Here is a 19,042-nt window from a genome sequence, read left to right on the forward strand (position 1 = left end):
CGGCCTGCTTCGCTCAGCATTTGTTCTTACAGGCGGTGCTAAAATAATACACATTCGCGGTAGAGCAAAAACTCCGCACAGGTAAGAAGAATTTGGCATACAGGTTGAGAAGCGGCATGGAACAGTCTGCATGAGTGGAAACAAGTTATTTTAAAACCTAAATGCCTTGGATGGCATCATGCAGTTGACAGTGGAAGTACGTGTACACGTACGGTGGTTTTTTTAACTACCCCCCAAGTCCACTCTTGGTTTCCTGAGACTCCACGGGAATTGCTCAGCGAGTCTTCATAACAGAGCACAAAAGACAGAGGGGACCTGGCACTCCCAAGACCAAACGTTTTCACTCCTCTCACCAGATCCTAAATAGCCGATTTCTACCCCCAAGTATTGAAATGCACAGATCATCCTAAAACAATCAGTATTCACTGAGCAATTAAGTCCCAGACACCCTGATAAGCTCTAGGTGTGAATTACAGGTCCTGCGATACCCACAACTCACAAGGTAACACGCGAATTTTACTGATGAAGCAAATGGGGGACCCGGAGTCCACATCGGATAGTATTTGCGTGAAATACAGTAGAAGTCTACTAGGAAGAGCTAAACAAGTCACTGAAGGTTCCTTCAGACTGGCCATTTTTGTAAATTTTAGCCCACAAACCACAAGAGCAAAGCGAAGGACCTTCTGATTGCTATAATTTAAAAGGTTTCCATTCACGCTTAGCTTCAAATTACCATTTTACAGCGAGTACGCCTGCTGTTAAGACAGTGACGGTTTTTAAAATCTAAACGGGGCGAGCAGGATCCTTCCCCGCCTTTAAATTAAACTCAATTCTTAGCGCCCAACGACTCCAGGACAGAAGTAACTTCAGTGGAAGAAGAGGCGGCGCTAGGGCCCGGGAGAGTAGCGGACGCGGGTCCCTTCGGGTTTCCGCGTTTCCGCGCCGGCGGCGGCCGTGGCCACGTGAACGCACCGTCACATGACTGCGTCTGTTAGCCTCGGCTAGAAGCAGAAGGGACGCGTTTGGATTGGGGGGGAAAGGGTGGGCAGTGGGGCAAGATGGCGGCGCACCTGTCCTATGGCCGAGTTAACCTGAACGTGCTGCGCGAGGCGGTGCGTCGGGAGCTGCGCGAATTCCTGGATAAGTGCGCGGGGAGCAAGGTGAGGCCGGAGGTGGCGACAGCGCCCTCGAGCCCCGTCCGGCCTGACCTCACCCGGTGCGACCCTCGGAGCACCAGGTGTCTGAGGTTCCCGGAGCAGGCGGGGCGGGGAGTGGGGCCCGCTGGTGGGCCCTGGGGCAGACAGCCCGCAGTCCGCGTGGCATCGCATAGTATTGTGGCAGCCGAGTCACCACCGTGCTATCTCAGCTCCTGTGGACCATTTTATGTCCGATGCTCTTCAGGTCCAGAGGGGCAGGGCCGCCGCCCCCTGGGACAGCGGGCCCGGATGGGGGGATGATGTCATTCATTGCGGCACTCCTACGGGTCGTTACAAATCGTACCGTGGGAAGTCCCCGAAGCACCAACACCTGACAGCCTGCTGCTCACACGGATTGTGAGAGATGTTGTAGTTACTTGAGGTTTTAACGTGACCTTCCTAAAGTAAGATTGTTTCTCCTGTTAGACCTTTATTACCCCCAGCTCACCAAGGAATCAGAAACGGCGGATCGGGGACTTAGAGAATTTCTTTTGAGTGACAGTACCTCTCCCCTTAGGATATCTTAGTCCCCCTAAATCACTGGCAGTACAGCTCTGAACAGAAAAGGAGAACTGAGGAAGCTCAGGAATCGGCCTTAGAACGACTGGAAACCCAAGAGGTAGAGTGGGCGCTAGCAGCCGTTGAGATAAGAGGAAAGCAGGCTCATCCCAGTTCAAGCTCAAGAAATGATGCGGAAGTACAAATAAGATCATGGGCTGGATCGGTGTCAACACCCCGGCTGCAATACTGTCGCACAGTTTTGCCAAGCATTACCATGGAGCCGAGTCTCCCAGTGCTTGCTCTCAGTTATTCCTCGTAACGAAATGCCACCTGCAGTTACCGCAGTACAAACTTCCGTTAAAAGAAAAAGAAATGATCCTGGGATTTAGCAGGACACAGGCTCACAGGGGCTCAGAGCAATGACCTGTGGGCTTGTTAAGTCTTAGGTTGGAGTCCTGGCTCCCTTATGCTATACGTGGACATGTTACTTAAATTTTACGAGCCTTTTAAAATTTTTTTTCTGTTAAAGTGAGATTTGTAATATCTACATTAGAGGATTTAATTCTATGTGATTAGATTATATGATACTTATATAGGTCATTGCCAATGGCAGTTTCCAAATGGTTCAATCTAATCATAGATACACAACAAACTGTAGTTGCTTCTCTCTGTTGAGGTTAGTGATTAAGCGTGAACTTTCCCTTGACCAACAGTAGCATCACTTGTCCTTGCAGTTTTTCTTTAGACCCGCAGGATATGAATGTGGTTGGCGCCTATTTTAAAATTTTTGTTAATTCGGAGCTTAAAGCAGATAGTCCTGCTGTGTGTGGCTACTGTTTTCTGTTGCCATTGTTGAAATTCCTGATATTAACTGTAATAAGAAAACGTTTCTCCCCACTTATAGGCAATAGTTTGGGATGAGAACCTCACGGGACCATTTGGCCTGATTGCACAGTATTCACTACTGAAGGTAAATGAGCTATTTGGATTTTATCCGGGGATTAGTAATTCTGCACTTTAGCAATAATGATAGGACTTTTACATTTCCTTCTGTTTGGTCTTTATAAACGCTGGCAGGAATCTGTGACTAACATTTTGCACACAGCGGTCCTTTGGCCTGGGATGCTATCCCGACTCTAATCTTAGGGAGATTACTAGCCTTGCATTATGTGACCGCGACCTGGTGGCTTTGATAGTTCATCATGTGAGAGTCATTTGAATTCTGATGCAATAGCAGTGGCTTCATCTTGACACTTGGTGCTTTATACAGCTCACTTTGGGGACTCTAAGTTTGGATAATTCAGTATTAAGTGCATTTGACTGGGAGCGTATGACGTCTGAGCCTGGATAAGACAGGCAAAGACGGGCTTCCTGTTGACCTTCCGTGTACGTGTTTTCCTAGGAGCATGAAGTGGAGAAAATGTTCACCCTGAAGGGAAGCCGTTTGCCAGCAGCTGATGTCAAGAACATTATTTTTTTTGTCAGACCCAGGCTAGAATTGATGGATATAATCGCTGAAAATGTACTCAGGTATTTCTCAGAGCTCAAGTTTGGTCCGGAAGAGGTCCTTCAGGTGGTCGTAACGTACCAAGCTCCTCATTGCAACTCCTTTCTCTTGCCAGAGCATTGGAGGGTGGTCTTTTGGAAAAGTGGGAGAGGCGGGAAAGGATCGGGGGGGATGAGAAACGTGAAATGGTTCACACAGTTGGAAAGGGTTCATCATATAACCCTGTTCTTTTAGGGCAGTGGGATATTTGCACCTTTATCAGTACAAGGGACCCTAATTAAAAAGGAAAAAAAGCAAAAACCTCCGATGATTGTTTTTCAATATACTGAATATAGCGTGCTTGACTCTCAAGCAGAATAAGTCAGAGCTGATTAAAATTTCATGCAGTGTCCCTCGACGGAGGATGTTGCCCCAGCCCTGTCTGCACTCTGTGGTATACTTGATTGATGTGGCCCCAAACACCTTAAAAGCAAGTGGGCTATTTTGGGAAGTTCACTGTTCGGGAGAGTAGAGGTGGGAGTCAAGAGCGATCTTTCATTTTAATTTAAGACCTCATATTGCTGCATTGGTTTGGTTTAAAGGGCCATTTGTTTTCAGGAAGACACAGATATCCTGTTCCGATGAGCCTGAGAGCTTTAATGCCCCATAAATAGTTTAAGAGGAAGCTGGAAAATGCATTACGAAGTCGTCTGTGGATCGATGCTGCTTTCCCGTCAAGGAGAAAAAAAAGAGCAGCTACAACAACTGGGGTCTAAAAGTCAACATTTGGTATATGTATCCAGTCAGCATTTATTTAGTGCCTGCTGTGTACATGGCATAGGACCAGGCTCTGGAAGTAACAGAAGCAACAACAGAGCCTGTGACCCTAAAGAGCTCCCGAGCAAGCAACGAGCTAACCAATGGCACTTCTTTCGCAGCGAAGACAGACGCGGCCCGGCAAGGGACTTCCACATCCTGTTCGTGCCCCGGCGAAGCTTGCTGTGCGAGCAGCGGCTGAAGGATCTGGGCGTTCTGGGCTCCTTCATCCACAGGGAGGAGTACAGCCTGGACCTCATTCCCTTCGACGGGGATCTCCTGTCCATGGAGTCAGAGGGCGCCTTCAAAGTGAGTTTGGTATTTTCTTTCTTAACTTGAGGCTTGAACTTTTGCTAAATTTATGAAGCTGACAATGTCAAGACTATTGTTTTAGTTTGCATTTCCTCGGTTACTGGGAAGCAGAGCTTTTCCAGAGGTATACTGACGTTTAAGGTTTTTTTTTTTAGATTCTATCTTATTATTTTCTATGTTTAGAGAGAGGGAAAGGGAAGGAGCAAAAGAAGGAGGGAAACATCAATGTGCAAGAGAAACATCAATCGCTTGCCTCTCGCGCACCCCCAAATGGGGACCTGGCTCGCAACCCAGGCACGTGTCCCGACGGGGAATCCAACCGGCGACTTTTCAGTTCCCAGGCCGGCACTCAATCCACTGAGCCACACCAGCCAGGCCTAAGATTTTTCATTTTAGCAAATTGCAAAGTGCTTATTCATTTTCTTTGCCCATTTTTTCTTTTTGATACTTATCATTGGTTATAAAGCTCTGCGCATATCTCCTCCCAGTGTGCGGCTTGTTTTCTACCTTTAATTGTAATACCTCTTATCATATAAACATTGCCAATGGTAAGGTAGTTAAATCCTTTAATAATAGTTTTATTAAGATAGGATTCACATTGCAAAAATTCACCCTTGTTAGGTATGCAATTCAGCGGTTCTTAGTATCCTCACAGAATTGTGCAACTATCAGCACTGTCTAATTTTAGGACATTTTTGTCACCCTTGAAGAAACCCACTGCCGTTAGCAGCCACTCCCTACCCCCAGCTCCAGCCAGCAGCAACACTCGTCTGTTGCGGTCTGTATGGATCTGCCAATTCTAGAGATCTCTTATCAGAGGACCTTATAATATGTGTTTTTTTGTGTCTGGCTTCCTTGTTAGCCTCATGTTTTCCAGCTTCACTATGTTATAGCGTGTATCAGTACTTCATTGATTTTTATTGACAAATAGTATTCTACTATAATGATACCCAGCATTTTGTCTGTCACTTACCTGTGATGGACAACTGACAACTTTTTGTCTGTGATGATGCTGTGAACAGTCACACAAGGTTTGTGCCATGTTTTCATTTCCCTTAGAGATTCCCACGAGCGCAGTTGCTCGGTGAGGTGGTTTAACTCCGGGTTCAACATTGGGAGGAGCTGCCAGACTGTTCTCCAGCCACTGAGAGCTCTAACGCCCCATCAATAGCTCATGCAGCTGCAGCTCATACCCTCCTCCTTTTTAAAAAAAAGATTTTTTACATTTATTTTTAGAGGGTGGGTAAGGGAGGGAGAAAGCGGGAGAGAAACATCGATGTGCGGGAGAAACATCAATCGGTTGCCTCTCACGCGCCCCGATGGGGGACCCGGTCCGCGGCCCAGGCACATGCCCTGACCGGGAACCAAACCCGTGACCGCCCCGTCTGTGGGGTGACGCCCAACCACAGCGGTCAGGGCTGGAGACGAGAACTTTTGAGAACCGCTGGCGTCCTACCAAAAAAATCCCATGAAACCTTTTGTCCGCTAGCGTGTGGTTACAGTGATCACGACCTTTGGAGTTCACTTGGACGGAACTCAGTGGCTCGAGAGGTTCATTTGGTAACAAGGAGCGTTTCTGAGCGCTTCTGTGTTCCCTGTGGACTTGATTACACGGACGCTCATTCAGCGACAGTGCAGATTTTCCCTCAATGTGTTTTGTAAGACATTTCAAACATACAAAAAGTTGGAAGGATTGTACAGGGAGCACCACATACCCGTCCCCCAGGTTCTGACATTAACAGTTGGCTGTGTTCACCTCATCGTGTGTCTGTAGCGTTGTCCTCGCATGTAATTAGCGCACCTCTGTGTAATTAACGTGCAGTGGTAGCAGCTGAGGAAAGCTTGCCCCGGCCCGACGAACCTGCCCAGGACAGAGCTCCTGTCAGTTGAGGCGGGACTGGCAAAGGAGGACAGAGGAACTCCCTGCTGCGGGCTTCAAGCCCTGGGCTTTGAGCCTTCACTTAGGGATTTTGCCTGGATGGTAAAGCCAAGAGTTCGACCAAGTATTCGATTCACACCCGATTTCTCATGGAGCTGCGTTCTACCCAGTTCCGTGGCTTTTAACCAGTGAGCGTGATTCAGCGCCCCTGGGCAGCCGGGGGTGCTCTGGGTCCCTCTGTGCTTTCGGGACGCGGCTCGGGTCGTCCCCACCCGTGTGCTGCACAGCGCTGGGCGGTCAGAGGGCCGCCCCGCTTGGCGTTCCGCGGCAGCGCTCAACGAGGTGCGCGCTCGATTCTTATATATAAAAATCAGCACACACAAAGTCTATTGCCTTTGTAAAAACAAGTTTAAAAAGAAATTTGGCAAGGTCAAAAAATACGTGTATTTAAGTATTAGTTGGTATTAGCTTTTGGCCCTCCCAAAATATTCTCATGGCTTGAAATACCACATGCAGTTTTGCATGTGCCAAATTGATATGCAAGTGTACACTTTGTATATTTTATAAAGTAAAATATAGTTTCTAAAAATAAGGTCATACTTTAAAGATTGTTCAGCCGTCCCTTTTCCTTTCTCACGATGTTAGGGCTGTCGGTCCACGTGAAAACCTGCCTCAGGTCTGTGAAAGCTGCAGAGCTTCCCTTTGTGTGGCCGCTTGGGCCTGTGGGGGTCAGAGGACACACACATTTGTGCGTATTAGTGTGTGGCCCTCCCAAGGGGCCCTCCCAAAGTTTGCACTCACCGCAGCGAATGAGAGAACCCGCATTAAGTCTTTATTCATCAGTAACGTAGGCAGGAGCCAATAAACTAAGAGCCGGCATGCCTGGTGAACACTTTTCTTCTAGAAGGTTCTGCCCCAGGAGAATTGCTGCCACGGAGATACCCTGATCGCTAGGCCGTTGGACTCATGGTGTAAAGTGTCAAACAGCACCTTTCAAAAGGGACTTGGGTCCCGTCTCCTGCTTCCCCAGCAAAGTAGAAACGGCCTTAGCCGCTGCCAAATCCCGGCGCCAGACGGACGCGGGCGCCCCAATGGCCGGGGCCTGACAGTAGCCGGCCCTTCCCCCTGCAGGAGTGCTACCTGGAGAGCGACCAGACCAGCCTCTACCACGCAGCCAAGGGGCTGATGACCCTGCAGGCCCTGTACGGGACGATCCCCCAGATCTTCGGGAAAGGAGAGTGCGCGCGGGTGAGAAACGCGGCATCTGGGGCCGGGGTCGGGGGGGCAGGGGGCCGGCACGCAAAAAATGGGGAGGGGTGGGAGGCCATTTGCAAACAAGCCACACCAGCCCTTATTTGGGAGCTCGCCTGCTTGCTAACACGTATTCATAGTGCCAGCCTCGATATGCAGTGCTCGGTGGCCGTGCCCGGGTGGCAAGGAATGGGTGGCAAGGAATGGGCGTGCGCGTTGGCAGCTGACGTGGGGCAAAATGACGCCCTCCTTGTGCCAGCTCCCGCTGTACGGGTATCCTTTCTGCCCCTAAATGGGGCCGGGCTCTACTTGACGACACACTCTCTGGCATTTTTGTGTTTGTTGGTGGCGGTTTGCTGTTGTAAGAGCCCTCAGGCTCAGTGCTGCGGTGCTGTCTAGGGTCCCTGAGTGCGGGGTTAGCTCCATTCAGCCTGAGGGCCGGCGCCCTTGGCTGTGGGTTCAGTGTTAGTGAGTCAACAGTATCTACTCAACAGAGTCTTTAAACAGAAATGTGTTAAACAAGGTTCTGACCAGTCGACAAAAGTGTTGTGACTGGAGCTCGCAGGGAGCTTGGGGGAACCTCGCCCGTGTCCCCCTGACCCCACCCCGGAGCAGAGGCTCGGCATTTGCTAACTCGGGGTCATGGCGGCCCCCTAGAACAGAAAGACCAGGAATGACAACAACAGGCTGGGATAGAAGCCCTGGGATCGCAGTCTCGGTGCGGGAACCGGCAGCCGACAGCGCGTGCTTTTCTGTGGCTGCTTATTTCTTACCAGCCTCTCTAGGCCATGGTTTTTCTCCTTTTTTACTGTTCTGATTGCCTTTTCGTTTTTAGCTGAATTTTAAAATCTGCTAATTCCCAGGAGGGTCCTACTTGATCCCATGTTTTGTTTCCAGCAAGTGGCCAATATGATGATCAGGATGAAGAGAGAGTTTACGGGAAGCCAAAATTCAATATTTCCTGTTTTTGATAATCTCCTGCTGCTCGATCGAAACGTGGACTTACTAACGCCTCTTGCCACTCAGCTTACGTACGAAGGACTCATTGATGAAATCTATGGCATTCAGAACAGTGAGTAAAGTACCGTCTATTTTTACTAATAGGTCGCCTGATAAAAGCATCCAGAAGATCCTTTTTTTTAAGGTACTTTCTTTGCATCATAAATCAGAGAATAATTGAAAATGTAAAAAGACTGCTTTTGAGTTTTAGACACTGGAGGTAAACAGCGTCCAAGCGGCGGCCGGTCACACAAGGGCTGGCAGGGGGTGTGGCGGGACGGCTCTGCTTGTGCCCTGTGGGCAGAGGCCCAGGGCCAGCTCAAGGGGCACTGCAGTTTGAAGAGGGCAGGTCCTCGTGGCCGGCAGTCGGGCGGGGAAGCTGTGGCCTTGGGGCGGGCTTGGAAAGGGGGTGCGGGCGAGGGGCGGGCAGCCAGGCAGAGCAGGGAGTGGAGGCGCCCAGCTGGCTGACGCCGGGAGCGTGGCAGGGACGGGATTCCAGGGGCGCGGCTGACCCGCAAGGTCGGCCAGGACCCTCGATGGAGGACGGAGGCCTGCATGGGTTTCGGGTCCACAGATCGTTAGTTCAGGGCTCACAGCATGTGGTTTTGTTTTGGCCCACGTGGTGTTCATTTGTTTCTGTCAGCATTTAAAACTGGAGGAAATTTTCATGATACTCCTGATTTATTTACGATCAGTGTACTTTGATCAGGGGAAATCAAAACCTCGGCTCCGGGCACCATTTCTTGGTGAAGGTGGCTCACGTCCCTCCTGAGAGGGGAAGTTCTGCCTTGTGCCCGGCGCCGGAAGCCTCTTCCAGGAGGTGCACACGGCACCCATCCCCTTCCACGCTGCCCAGGTTACGTGAAGTTGCCTCCAGAGAAATTTGCACCCAAGAAGCAGGGTGACGGCAGCAAGGACCTTCCCACGGAAGCCAAGAAGCTCCAGCTGAATTCCGCGGAGGAGCTGTATGCCGAGATCCGCGACAAGAACTTCAACGCCGTGGGCTCCGTGCTGAGCAAGAAGGCCAAGGTGATCTCGGCAGCGTTCGAGGTGAGCGTGCGCAGCCGGCGGGAGTGGCCGGCGTCCTGCTCCGCCCGCGGCCGCCGGGGGCCGGGGCTGCCCACAGGTCCAGCCCTCCCAACAGGGCCTCGGTGGGGCGGCCGCTTCGCCGCCTTGGAAACCGCCCTGCCCACCCCCTGGAGGACCCAGTTTTTCCTCAGCTTTTCCCAGGCCCAAGAGAAGAGGTATTTTTAAGTTTTTCTCCCTCCCCCATTTGGGCGGGGAGGGGGGGGCAGGACAGTGCTTGTAGTTTACCAGCTTCTGTCCAGAACATTTGTTTTCCCTTCTTTTTGTTTATTTCCTGCCTCCCTTAAGAGGAAGCCAGCTGTACTATAAATAAAAGATCCTCTGTGATAGAACTTGCAGTTTGGGGTGAGAACTCCAAGTTTGGCCAAGGTGCCTGTGACAGGGGACCCCTGTGGACCTGCTGGGCGATAATGAGAGTGAAGCCCCAGCTGTTAGGCGGGTGGCTTCATTATCGCCTCGGCGCTGCCGCCGCCCGGCCCGCTCAGTCCTAGCGTGGCTCGCTTTTGAGGCAGGGAATCAGTGAGATGGCAGCTGAATACTTGGACTTCACAGACGGAAATTGGGAGAGCTTTTTAGAAAGCTAATTTTCCACTGGGTATTTCTAGATTTCTTCTTTCTTAGGAATTATATTCATAGTTGATTTTCCTATTTCTTCAGTTATTTTTGGTTTAAATGATTCAGTTTTGTTGGGTGGGGAAGCATTTTCTCTTCCCTAAGTGAGGTTTGCTTTGTTCACGGACAGTATTCAAGTTTGAGGTTCAGTAGGAAGAATGGGTTTTTTCTTCCTATTATAGAGGGAACTTCCTGGTGTTTGTGTTCCCCTCTTAACACACTGTCTTCAGTTGTGTTTTCCTCCCGAATGTTTGCGGTTTACCCAGAACTGACCCCCACAAGTACTCAGATGCCCACAAAGTACTGTTCGCAGCATGAGTCGGGGCCTCGGAAGAGAAGGCCGCAGACACGCACTCTCTGCGGAAAGACTAAGGCCGTTCACGGGCACCGCAAACTTGCCTTTTCTGTGTTTCTGTGTGATGTTGGTGCTGGGTTTGGCCTAATTTATTTGTATCCATTCTTTCTGTCACAATAAAATAAACCAAACAACCTCTGAGCGAAACGAAGAACGGAGCGCCTAACGTACGTTCCCTTCTGACGTTCTGCCCGCTGCAGGAGAGGCACAACGCCAAGACGGTGGGGGAGATCAAGCAGTTCGTGTCGCAGCTGCCCCACATGCAGGCGGCGAGGGGCTCGCTCGCAAACCACACCTCCATCGCGGAGTTAATCAAAGACGTCACGAGTGAGTGTCGCTGGGTCGTGAGGTTCGTCAGTCCTTGGTGCCACTCCGATTCTCCATGTTAATTGGGTGCACAGAGGTCCATAGTTAGAAGTGTGCCATTTGTGGTTAACACGTTTCTTTTTATTATTAAAGTAAGGTAATCATATGATAAAGTCTTTGGAATATCAAGAAGAGAGAAAAAATTCTTCTATAAGTTTGCCACCATAATATGAGTTGATTAATGTTTTTTGTCTAGTATTTTTTCCCCTGTTGTTAAGGATTATTTAATTAGAGCAGTGTGATGTTTCTGTTTTTGTTTTTCCCTTGAACTTTCTGTAGAATTGGCAGATAGCATTTGGTGAGTGTTTTGAAAGAGCTTGGATGGTGTCTGTTAAACCAAAGCCAAGTTTACTCATTAAAACGCAGGCTGTAAACGCTGCCTAGGGCTTGGCCAGGGCCCGGCACTGTGAAGTGTGCGCCGGACCTCACGTGCAGCACAGTCCCAGGAAGTCGGCTCTTCCCTTGTTAATAGAAATCAGCTGAAACTGGGTTGCATCTGATGATGAAATGCTCTGGGGAAATTCGCTTTCTCTGATATTGAGGCAAAATTTTTGAGGTGTGTTTGAGCCGTAAGGCTAGCCCCGGGGCCGGGATCGGCCGCGACTCGGCATGGCTTCGGGTGCAGGGTGGCAGGGTTTCCGTGCCGTTCGACGGTTCTCGTCCGCTGAGGGTGTCAGCCGTGGTTGTGCCTGCTTTTTGGCATGTCTTGTTCCTTTCATTGTGCTCTGTTCATACAAGCACACCGCTCAAATAAAGGGACATTTATTTAATTTCTGAGTCGCAAATTTCCGAATTACATTTCAGCTTCCGAAGACTTCTTCGACAAGCTGACAGTGGAGCAGGAGTTCATGTCTGGAGTAGACACCGACAAGGTACGTGAAGGACAGAGCTGTCAGACAAATAGCGGCCACTTGCGCAGCACGAGGTGGCAGCCCGCACCGCAGCGCTTTGACTCCAGCGCGTTGCGTCGAGATTTTTCAGCGCGAATGCAAAACGTGAAGACGCACATTTTGCCAAGTGACAGGTACCTCACAGCACTCTGCGGAGGGCGCAGGGTGTCACATCAACCTAGGGTGTTTGCTTTCAGAGAGAATTGGTTATAGAATTTCTTTACATATTCGCCTCTCTTAACACATTTAAAATGATTTAAGTTTTGAAAATTTCCATCGTCTAGAAATAGCCCTGTGACTGATCAGTTGCTGCTGTACTGGGATAGACTAGTCTGCACACTCCTCTCGGGAGGTGGCCTGTGGAGACAGGCGAGCCCAGACGGGCATTGAGGCCGCCCAGCGTGTCCGCGCGGCCTTGTGCTCCCGGCGGCTGGGGGTGGGTGCCAGGGGCTGGAGGGCACAGGGGAGGCGGGACGCGGGGGCCGTTCTCCCACGGAGCTCCTTTAGCTGACTTTGAAGAAGAACAGTGCATATCAAGTCCTCGAGGCCCCCGAAGCAGGTGCGCATATATGTCTGTCTGTACTTTGCTTCCAGGTCAACAGTTACATTGAGGATTGCATTGCCCAAAAACATCCTCTGATCAAGGTGCTAAGACTGATTTGCCTCCAATCTGTGTGCAACAGTGGACTCAAACAAAAAGTTCTGGATTACTACAAGAGAGAAATTCTCCAGGTCAGTATGTTGTGAAATTACTAATTTGCCAAGGGAGAAAACAATTTTTTATAAAAAGACTTCCCAAATCTGTCGTTTTGGTATATTATGTCCACTATCTTTTAAATTTTTTAACACCTGCAGGGATTGTCCTTGGTGTCAGTCATTGTTTACTGTGTTTGCGTAACAGTGATGATTATAATAATAACAACAATAGCCAAAGTCTACTGAGCAGTTATGCCAGGCGCTCTTGGAAGAACTTTGTCAGCATTCATTTGTTTAATCCCCCTGTTTAATTCCTCCCTGTGGGTCTCCCTGCTTTGTGGGTGGTGAAACTGAGGCCCTCGGTGGTCACCCAACTTGCCCGAGGTCACTCAGCCGTAAGTGGGCTCTAAAACCTGGCATCTAGTGCCCGTCCTCCCAACCAGTGTTCAGAGGAGGAAAGGAACTCTGCAAAGCTCTGGTAGTTCCTTAGCAGACTTGCTTAAACCAAGCCTGTGTTACTTTACAATAAAGGAAAGCCCGCCAGTATTTGTTTTTAAAATTACCCCCTCGGTGTGCAGATACCTCAGGCAGTATTTATTTGCTATTACCAGTCACAGTTAAGTGCATTATTGTGAAAGCTAAATGCCCATTCAGTTTTTTCTTTTGTCCTTTTAAAAATTACGCATACAACACATGCGTCCTTGTCACGTAATGCAGAAGAGTACGGAGCAAACTGTGACCGTCCCTGTGCCTGCCTCCCGCCCCGCTCCCCCCCGCCTCCCTGCCCAGATGGGTCCAGGGTCCGCGCTTGCCTTGTCTGCTTCCAGGTTGCCTTCTTTCTTTGTATAAAAGAACGTTCACATGCACAGTCTGGGCGGTGAGACTGGCCACATCCAAGTCCCAGCTCTGCTACTATTCGCTGTGTGACCTTGGGCAAGTTATTTACACTTCTCTGTAAGAGAGAGACAATAATGCCTACCTCGTGGGGTTATCTATAATAAGGAAGACTGAGTTAATGTATGTAAAGCCCTTAGAACAGAATAGGGCTCCCCACAGAGAAAATAGTATAGAAATGTTGACTCTTATTATTTACTAGTAATTTTTAACAGAAATAAAATTCTACTATATACATAATATTTTATTATTACATTTTTTGTCCTTAAGAATATATCCAAGATATTTTTAAGTTCAATATACTGGGATGACATTGGTTAATGAGAACATACAGGTTTCAGGTGCACCATGCTGCAGCACACCCCTGTATATTGTATTGTGTGTTCACCACCCCAAATCAAGTCTCCTTCCATCATTGTTTGTCCCCCCTTTACCCTCTTCTGCCTCCGCCCACGTCCCTCCAAGACCTTTCCTATCAGGATGTAGAGGTCTGCCTCGTTCCTTTTTATAGCTAATTATGTCCCATATAGATATATACTGTACAGCTGACCCTTGAGCAACGCAGGTGTTGAAAATTCGCATAAGACTTTGGACTCTCCCATAACTTGACTACGAACAGCCCAGTGTTGATGGGAAGCCTTACCGATACCATCAACAGTTAACATGTTTTGTATGTTTTATGTATTATATGCTGTGTTCTCACAATGAACTAAACTAGAGAAGAGAAAATGTTATTGAAATCAGAAGGAGGTGCCCTGCCCGGTGTGGCTCAGTGGACTCCGCGCTGGCCTGCGACCAAAGGGTCGCCGGTCTGAGTCCCTGTCAGGGCACAGGCCTGGGCACAGGCCTGGGCGCAGGCCAGGTCCCCAGCAGGGGGCGCATGAGAGGCAACCACACAGTGATGTTTCTCTCCCTCTCTTCCTCCCTCCCTTTCCCTTTCTAGAAATAAATAAATAATTTTAATTTAAAAAATCAGAAGAAGAAAATACATTTATTGCACTGAAAGTATTTAGTGAAAATAGTGCTTGTGGAAGCGGACCGGTGAGGTTCCAGGCTGCGCTGTTGAAGGGTCAGCGGTAATTGAGTTGATGCTCACTTAGGCTGGGCCCATAAACGTTTATTCCAAGCATGTTAAGTTCCTCTCTGAAATAAGGAACTGGGTTAGCTGTGATGGACAAGCAGGTTTAGGGCGGGTCCCGGCAGGCCCCACCCATCCTTTCCCTGTGCCATGGTCGGTCATCTCCCGGACCTTGGCGACATGCCCCGGAGCGCAGGCCAGACCGAGGTACTGGAAGCTCCCTCATTTGAAAGCCGCAGGCACCCTTTTCCCGGTCTGACGCCCCGGCCAAATGGCCTCTCCTGCAGACATATGGCTACGAGCACCTCCTGACGCTGCACAGCCTGGAGAAGGCCGGCCTGCTGAGGCCACAGCCAGGGGGCCGGAACAACTACCCAACCATCCGCAAAACCCTGCGCCTCTGGATGGACGATGTGAACGAACAGGTAAGGCGCCAGCCTGGTACCGGTGAACGGGCTGCGGGGCAACGTATGCTGCTCCTTCCACGCCTTGCTTCCTAAAAACAACTTTCTAATGTTGTGAAGAAGTAATGCGTTTGTGTTATATCTGTCAGAATCCCAGCAGGAAGCGGGGCGCCCTGACCCGGGTGGGGGTGGGGGACCAGCGAGAGGCCCTGCGGTGGGCGGCCCTCCCAGCCCGGGCCTGAGGACGAGGTGAGGGGCTGCTCCACCCCGGCGAGAAGAGCTGCAGCAGAAGAGCTGCAGGGGGCCTCCTGACAACCGGGGGTGGGGGGGGCGGGGGCGCGCGGGAGGCCTGCGGTACAGGGACTCAGCCGGCCTCCAGCCGAGTCCCGAGGCTGCCCAGCCGCCTGCTTTTATCTGGCACCTCCCAATGGGAAACCCAAACAGAGGGCATGGAGCGCGTGGTCCAGAGCCTGTAAGCCCCCCAGCCCTGGCCCCGGGCTCAGCGGGCCGAGGGGAAGGGCAGAGAGGACTGGGAGATACAGCACAGCAGTGAAAAGTCCACTCGGGCAAAAGTAAGGCGGACAGTGAGCCGCACGTCCCCTGCCCACCCGAGCCCCGCTGCCCCTCCGGGGCATCCGCCCTTAGCCCCAGCCCATTTTTCATCTTCCAGGAAGATTCTGTGTGCACACAGACACGCCTACGTAAACGGCGCGCGTTCTCTGCCAGTGGCCTACAAAGCAGGGTGTGCTTTGCCCTACGGCGTTGGATATTCCAGTCTTCCTCAATTTCTTTATTTTCTAATTTTTCATAAAGGACTTTATTAGGCTGTCTCATGCAGCGAAAGCTAATAATTAAACTGTCTCCTCTATCAGTAGCAAAATTGGATTATTTTTTCCCAGCTGGAATATAGAGACTCTTAATTTCTGTGTTGTACGATGCCAATAATACATTAGTTTGACTCTCTTCTCTGGTCTGGCCTGCGGCTCCCTGTGCCTCTCTCTGCAGGCTCCGTCCTGAAGATCCTTCTGCAATTGACCTCATGTTTCAAAGTTCTCTGTGGTAGCTGCATAGCGGTTTTGCAGATACACCTATTTCTGGTTTAACAGATTTCTATTGATAGCGATTCGGGTTGCTGCGGGCCCTTTACTGGTACAGACGATGTGGCAGCCAGTGTTAGTGCCTTGGCCTGGCCTCCCGGCGCTCCAGCCCCTCTGTAGGATGAATGCCTACAAGTAGAATTGCCAAGTTACCCTCCAAGAAGTTTCTTGCCAAACTAAGCAACACATTTTCATCTTAGTATCCAGAGTCAGTTTGCGTGGCTTTTCAAGATGTAAGTTAACAGTGAACCTCTGGCTGCTAAGATACGGGGGCTTGTTTGGGGTTAGGCCTTCCAAGAAGAAGCACATCATTTGGGGGTACCCGGAAGGCCCCATTCAGGCGGCTGAGCCTCGGTACCTACGGGCTTTTTCCCTTTACTCACCGGACAGAACCCCACGGACATCTCCTACGTGTACAGCGGCTACGCCCCGCTGAGCGTGCGGCTGGCGCAGCTGCTCGCCCGGCCCGGCTGGCGCAGCATCGAGGAGGTCCTCCGCATCCTCCCGGGGCCGCACTTCGAGGAACGGCAGCCCCTGCCCACGGGGCTGCAGAAGAAACGTGAGTCTGCGGCCGGGGTCCGAGGCCGCCGTGTGCCGTTATCGCGGGTTTCACGTATTACGCAGGTGCGCTGTGAGATGCATTTGTAAAGCCCTTGGGAGTCCGCGTCCAGTGCACCCCTTTTGTCAGTTGCTGATGTTCTTGTAAGCACAGGGACCCGTCGCTCCCTCGGGGGTAGCAGCTTTCAGCCTCGGGTGGACGCTCTCAGTGGTTAGAAAACACGAGAGAAAATAGAGTTTCAGGTGAACTGTCGGGCCCAGACACGTGTGGCTTTCTTTCCTCTTAGGAATGATGCAGTTTTTTTAAGAGGTGGCAAGAGAAGCTAATAAATATTCTTAATTCTGAAATGTTTCCGTTCTAGGTCAGCCTGGAGAAAACCGAGTCACCCTGGTCTTTTTCCTCGGGGGGGTGACCTTCGCTGAAATCGCCGCCCTGCGCTTTCTCTCCCAGTTGGAAGATGGGGGCACAGAGTATGTCATCGCCACCACCAAACTCATGAACGGGACCACCTGGATAGAGTCGCTGATGGAGAAGCCCCTGTAGGCGTTCAGGGCTGGCCGAAGTGCTCACCGGAGTAAACCGCGCTGGCAAAGACGTTGCTGGGAGGAAGTGCAGCCCCGCCGAGGAATCACACAGGAGGACAGGGTTACTTCGGGGTCAGCCTCTTAAATTATGCTGGCCTCTCCTTTTACTTCCCTTTTGTGCTCCTAACTCCTCAAAGAAAGAACAGAAGAGAACAGCCTGGGTAAAGAAATACCCATTTTTAACGTTCTAAGCTTAGGATCTTTGTTAGAGACCTCTGCAAATACATTAAGGACGGTGGGGATGGCTAATCTATTCAGCCACACAGATGGGGTCAGTCCATCAAATAAGCAAGCAGGGCCCAAGCGGCTAGAAATGAAAATAAAACTGGACAGTCCAACCCCTGCTGAGTGGAGCTGAGATTCTTGGACTCACATTCAGGGCAGTGGTAGGCGCTGGGGGCCAGAGACAGTGTGGCCGCCGAGGGGAGCCTTCTTTTTCCTGCACAGTGTGGCGCGTCATATTCACTGTCACCCGTCTCTGCCTCGCCTGATTGTTAAGACAAGTTTGGATTCCTTGTGCTTTTGATTTATTTGATTCTATAAAGCGAGAGATTTCCCCAAAACCAAGTTTATGATCTGTCTGATCAGCTGCATCGGTAGTTCTGACCCAGGGCTTTTCACATGGAGGAAGACATTTGGGGAGCAGCTTCCTGAGAGTTGAACCTTCAAAGAGACTTCCTCAGCCCACACCTTAGTAACTCCAAGACATTTCAGCGGTGGACACGTCCGCCGAGGTTTCGGTTTCCCTCCCCGCCCGTCACAGGCCCAGCACCCAGCAGGCCCCGCCATGAGCAGCAGCACCCTCGCTGCTTCCGCATCCTGCAGCTCTGTCTCCCTGGTAACCGCCGCGTGGCCTTCTGAAGCGGCCTGTGGCCTCTCACACTCAGCCTCGTGTTTGCTTTATTTGAAAACACCCAGTTCTGTTTCAGTCCCTGGTCTGGGGGCCTTGGCCTCCTCTGACACAGCTCGTGGTTGAATTTGGCGTCTGGCGGCCACAGCGGCCATTCCTCACACAGGGACGGCCAGGCCACGGAGACACGGGACGGGTGTGCGTGCTTCCTCCCAGCCTCTGGAGGAGTTAAGGCTAAACTGACGGCTTCAGAGGCCAAGTCTCCGTCAAAATTAGCTGGTCTCCCTCTTTGCTGGGGGACCAAGTCAGCGTCCCTCCCCAGGTGTGGTTTCCATTGTTAATTAGGAGCCATATATGTTTTTCCTGACTTTTTTTTATTAGTGGAATTCTGTTAGGCACATTGTATGTTATGAAGTAAAAGAGAGATTATATATATTTAAATATTTATTTTTAGAAGGGAAAGGAAGGAAATGGGAGTGAGAAACATTGATCAGCTGCCTCTTGCACGCATCCCAACCAAGGACCGAACCCACAACCCAGGCCTGTGCCCCAATTGGGAATCAATCTGGCGACCCTTCACTTGGCCGGAGGACTCCCAACGAACTGAGCCACACAGAGAAAAATTCTGTATTTTTAAAATCTCGAATATAAGAATGGGGGGTAGAAGAGGTAATATTTAAAAGATTTCTTTGTCCTTTATTGGCCTTGGCATTCAGTATTTAGAAAAGGTCTTAATGAAAACAATTCCTGTTTTAGAAAATCCTTTCCCAGATCCTTGTTATCCCAGGGAGATTGGTTTATACCTTCCAGCCCCGCAGCTGTCAGCCCCAGCTGCCTTGCAGAAATGAAATGCACCTTGTCCCTCAGCGCTTGGGGCTCCTGGGATTCAATTCAAGTCCGGCCAGGTCTCCTTGGCTGGGGTTTCTCGCCCATGAACAGATACTCAGTTGTGTCTCATGTGTCTGCATTCACTCGTGGGCCTCCACTCACCTGCTCAGAGCATAGTTAGGTCAGCTCCTAAAAACACATTCCTCAGAAGACTTAAAAACATCAATTGCTTCATTTGTATGCAAATAGAAAGTGGTGGATAATTATATATGATACACTTTTGTGTCAGTTCACTTAATACTT

At 50.3% G+C, this 19,042-nt stretch overlaps 1 protein-coding gene across 2 annotated transcripts; it reads left to right on the forward strand.

Moving 5' to 3' along the window:
- Positions 1-1,002: 1,002 nt before the first annotated feature.
- On the forward strand, positions 1,003-18,416 carry VPS33A (VPS33A core subunit of CORVET and HOPS complexes). Of its 2 annotated transcripts, XM_054593980.1 has the most exons (13): positions 1,003-1,160; positions 2,602-2,667; positions 3,100-3,227; positions 4,122-4,308; positions 7,322-7,438; positions 8,339-8,513; positions 9,297-9,490; positions 10,694-10,820; positions 11,664-11,731; positions 12,344-12,481; positions 14,705-14,842; positions 16,309-16,477; positions 16,839-18,416. In XM_054593980.1, exons 1-13 carry the CDS (start codon positions 1,059-1,061, stop codon positions 17,018-17,020), a joined length of 1,791 nt encoding a protein of 596 aa, XP_054449955.1. In that variant the 5' UTR covers positions 1,003-1,058; the 3' UTR covers positions 17,021-18,416. The 2 variants fall into 2 exon arrangements, with proteins under 2 accessions (XP_054449955.1, XP_054449957.1); XM_054593982.1 differs by lacking the exons at positions 16,309-16,477; positions 16,839-18,416 and adding an exon at positions 15,942-16,151.
- The last annotated feature ends 626 nt before the right edge of the window (positions 18,417-19,042 follow it).

This window comes from Pteronotus mesoamericanus, unplaced genomic scaffold (assembly GCF_021234165.1).
Source record: "Pteronotus mesoamericanus isolate MK-2021 breed Mesoamerican mustached bat unplaced genomic scaffold, CSHL_Meso_final scaffold_507, whole genome shotgun sequence".
NCBI lineage: Eukaryota > Metazoa > Chordata > Mammalia > Chiroptera > Mormoopidae > Pteronotus > Pteronotus mesoamericanus.

Coding starts and splice junctions, on each gene's coding strand:
- VPS33A (XM_054593980.1), top strand. CDS start 1,059: ATGGCGGCGCACCTGTCCTATGGCCGAGTTAACCTGAACGTGCTGCGC. Junction 3,228..4,121: donor ATCGCTGAAAATGTACTCAG/GTATTTCTCAGA, acceptor CTTCTTTCGCAG/CGAAGACAGACGCGGCCCGG. Junction 10,821..11,663: donor GTTAATCAAAGACGTCACGA/GTGAGTGTCGCT, acceptor ATTACATTTCAG/CTTCCGAAGACTTCTTCGAC.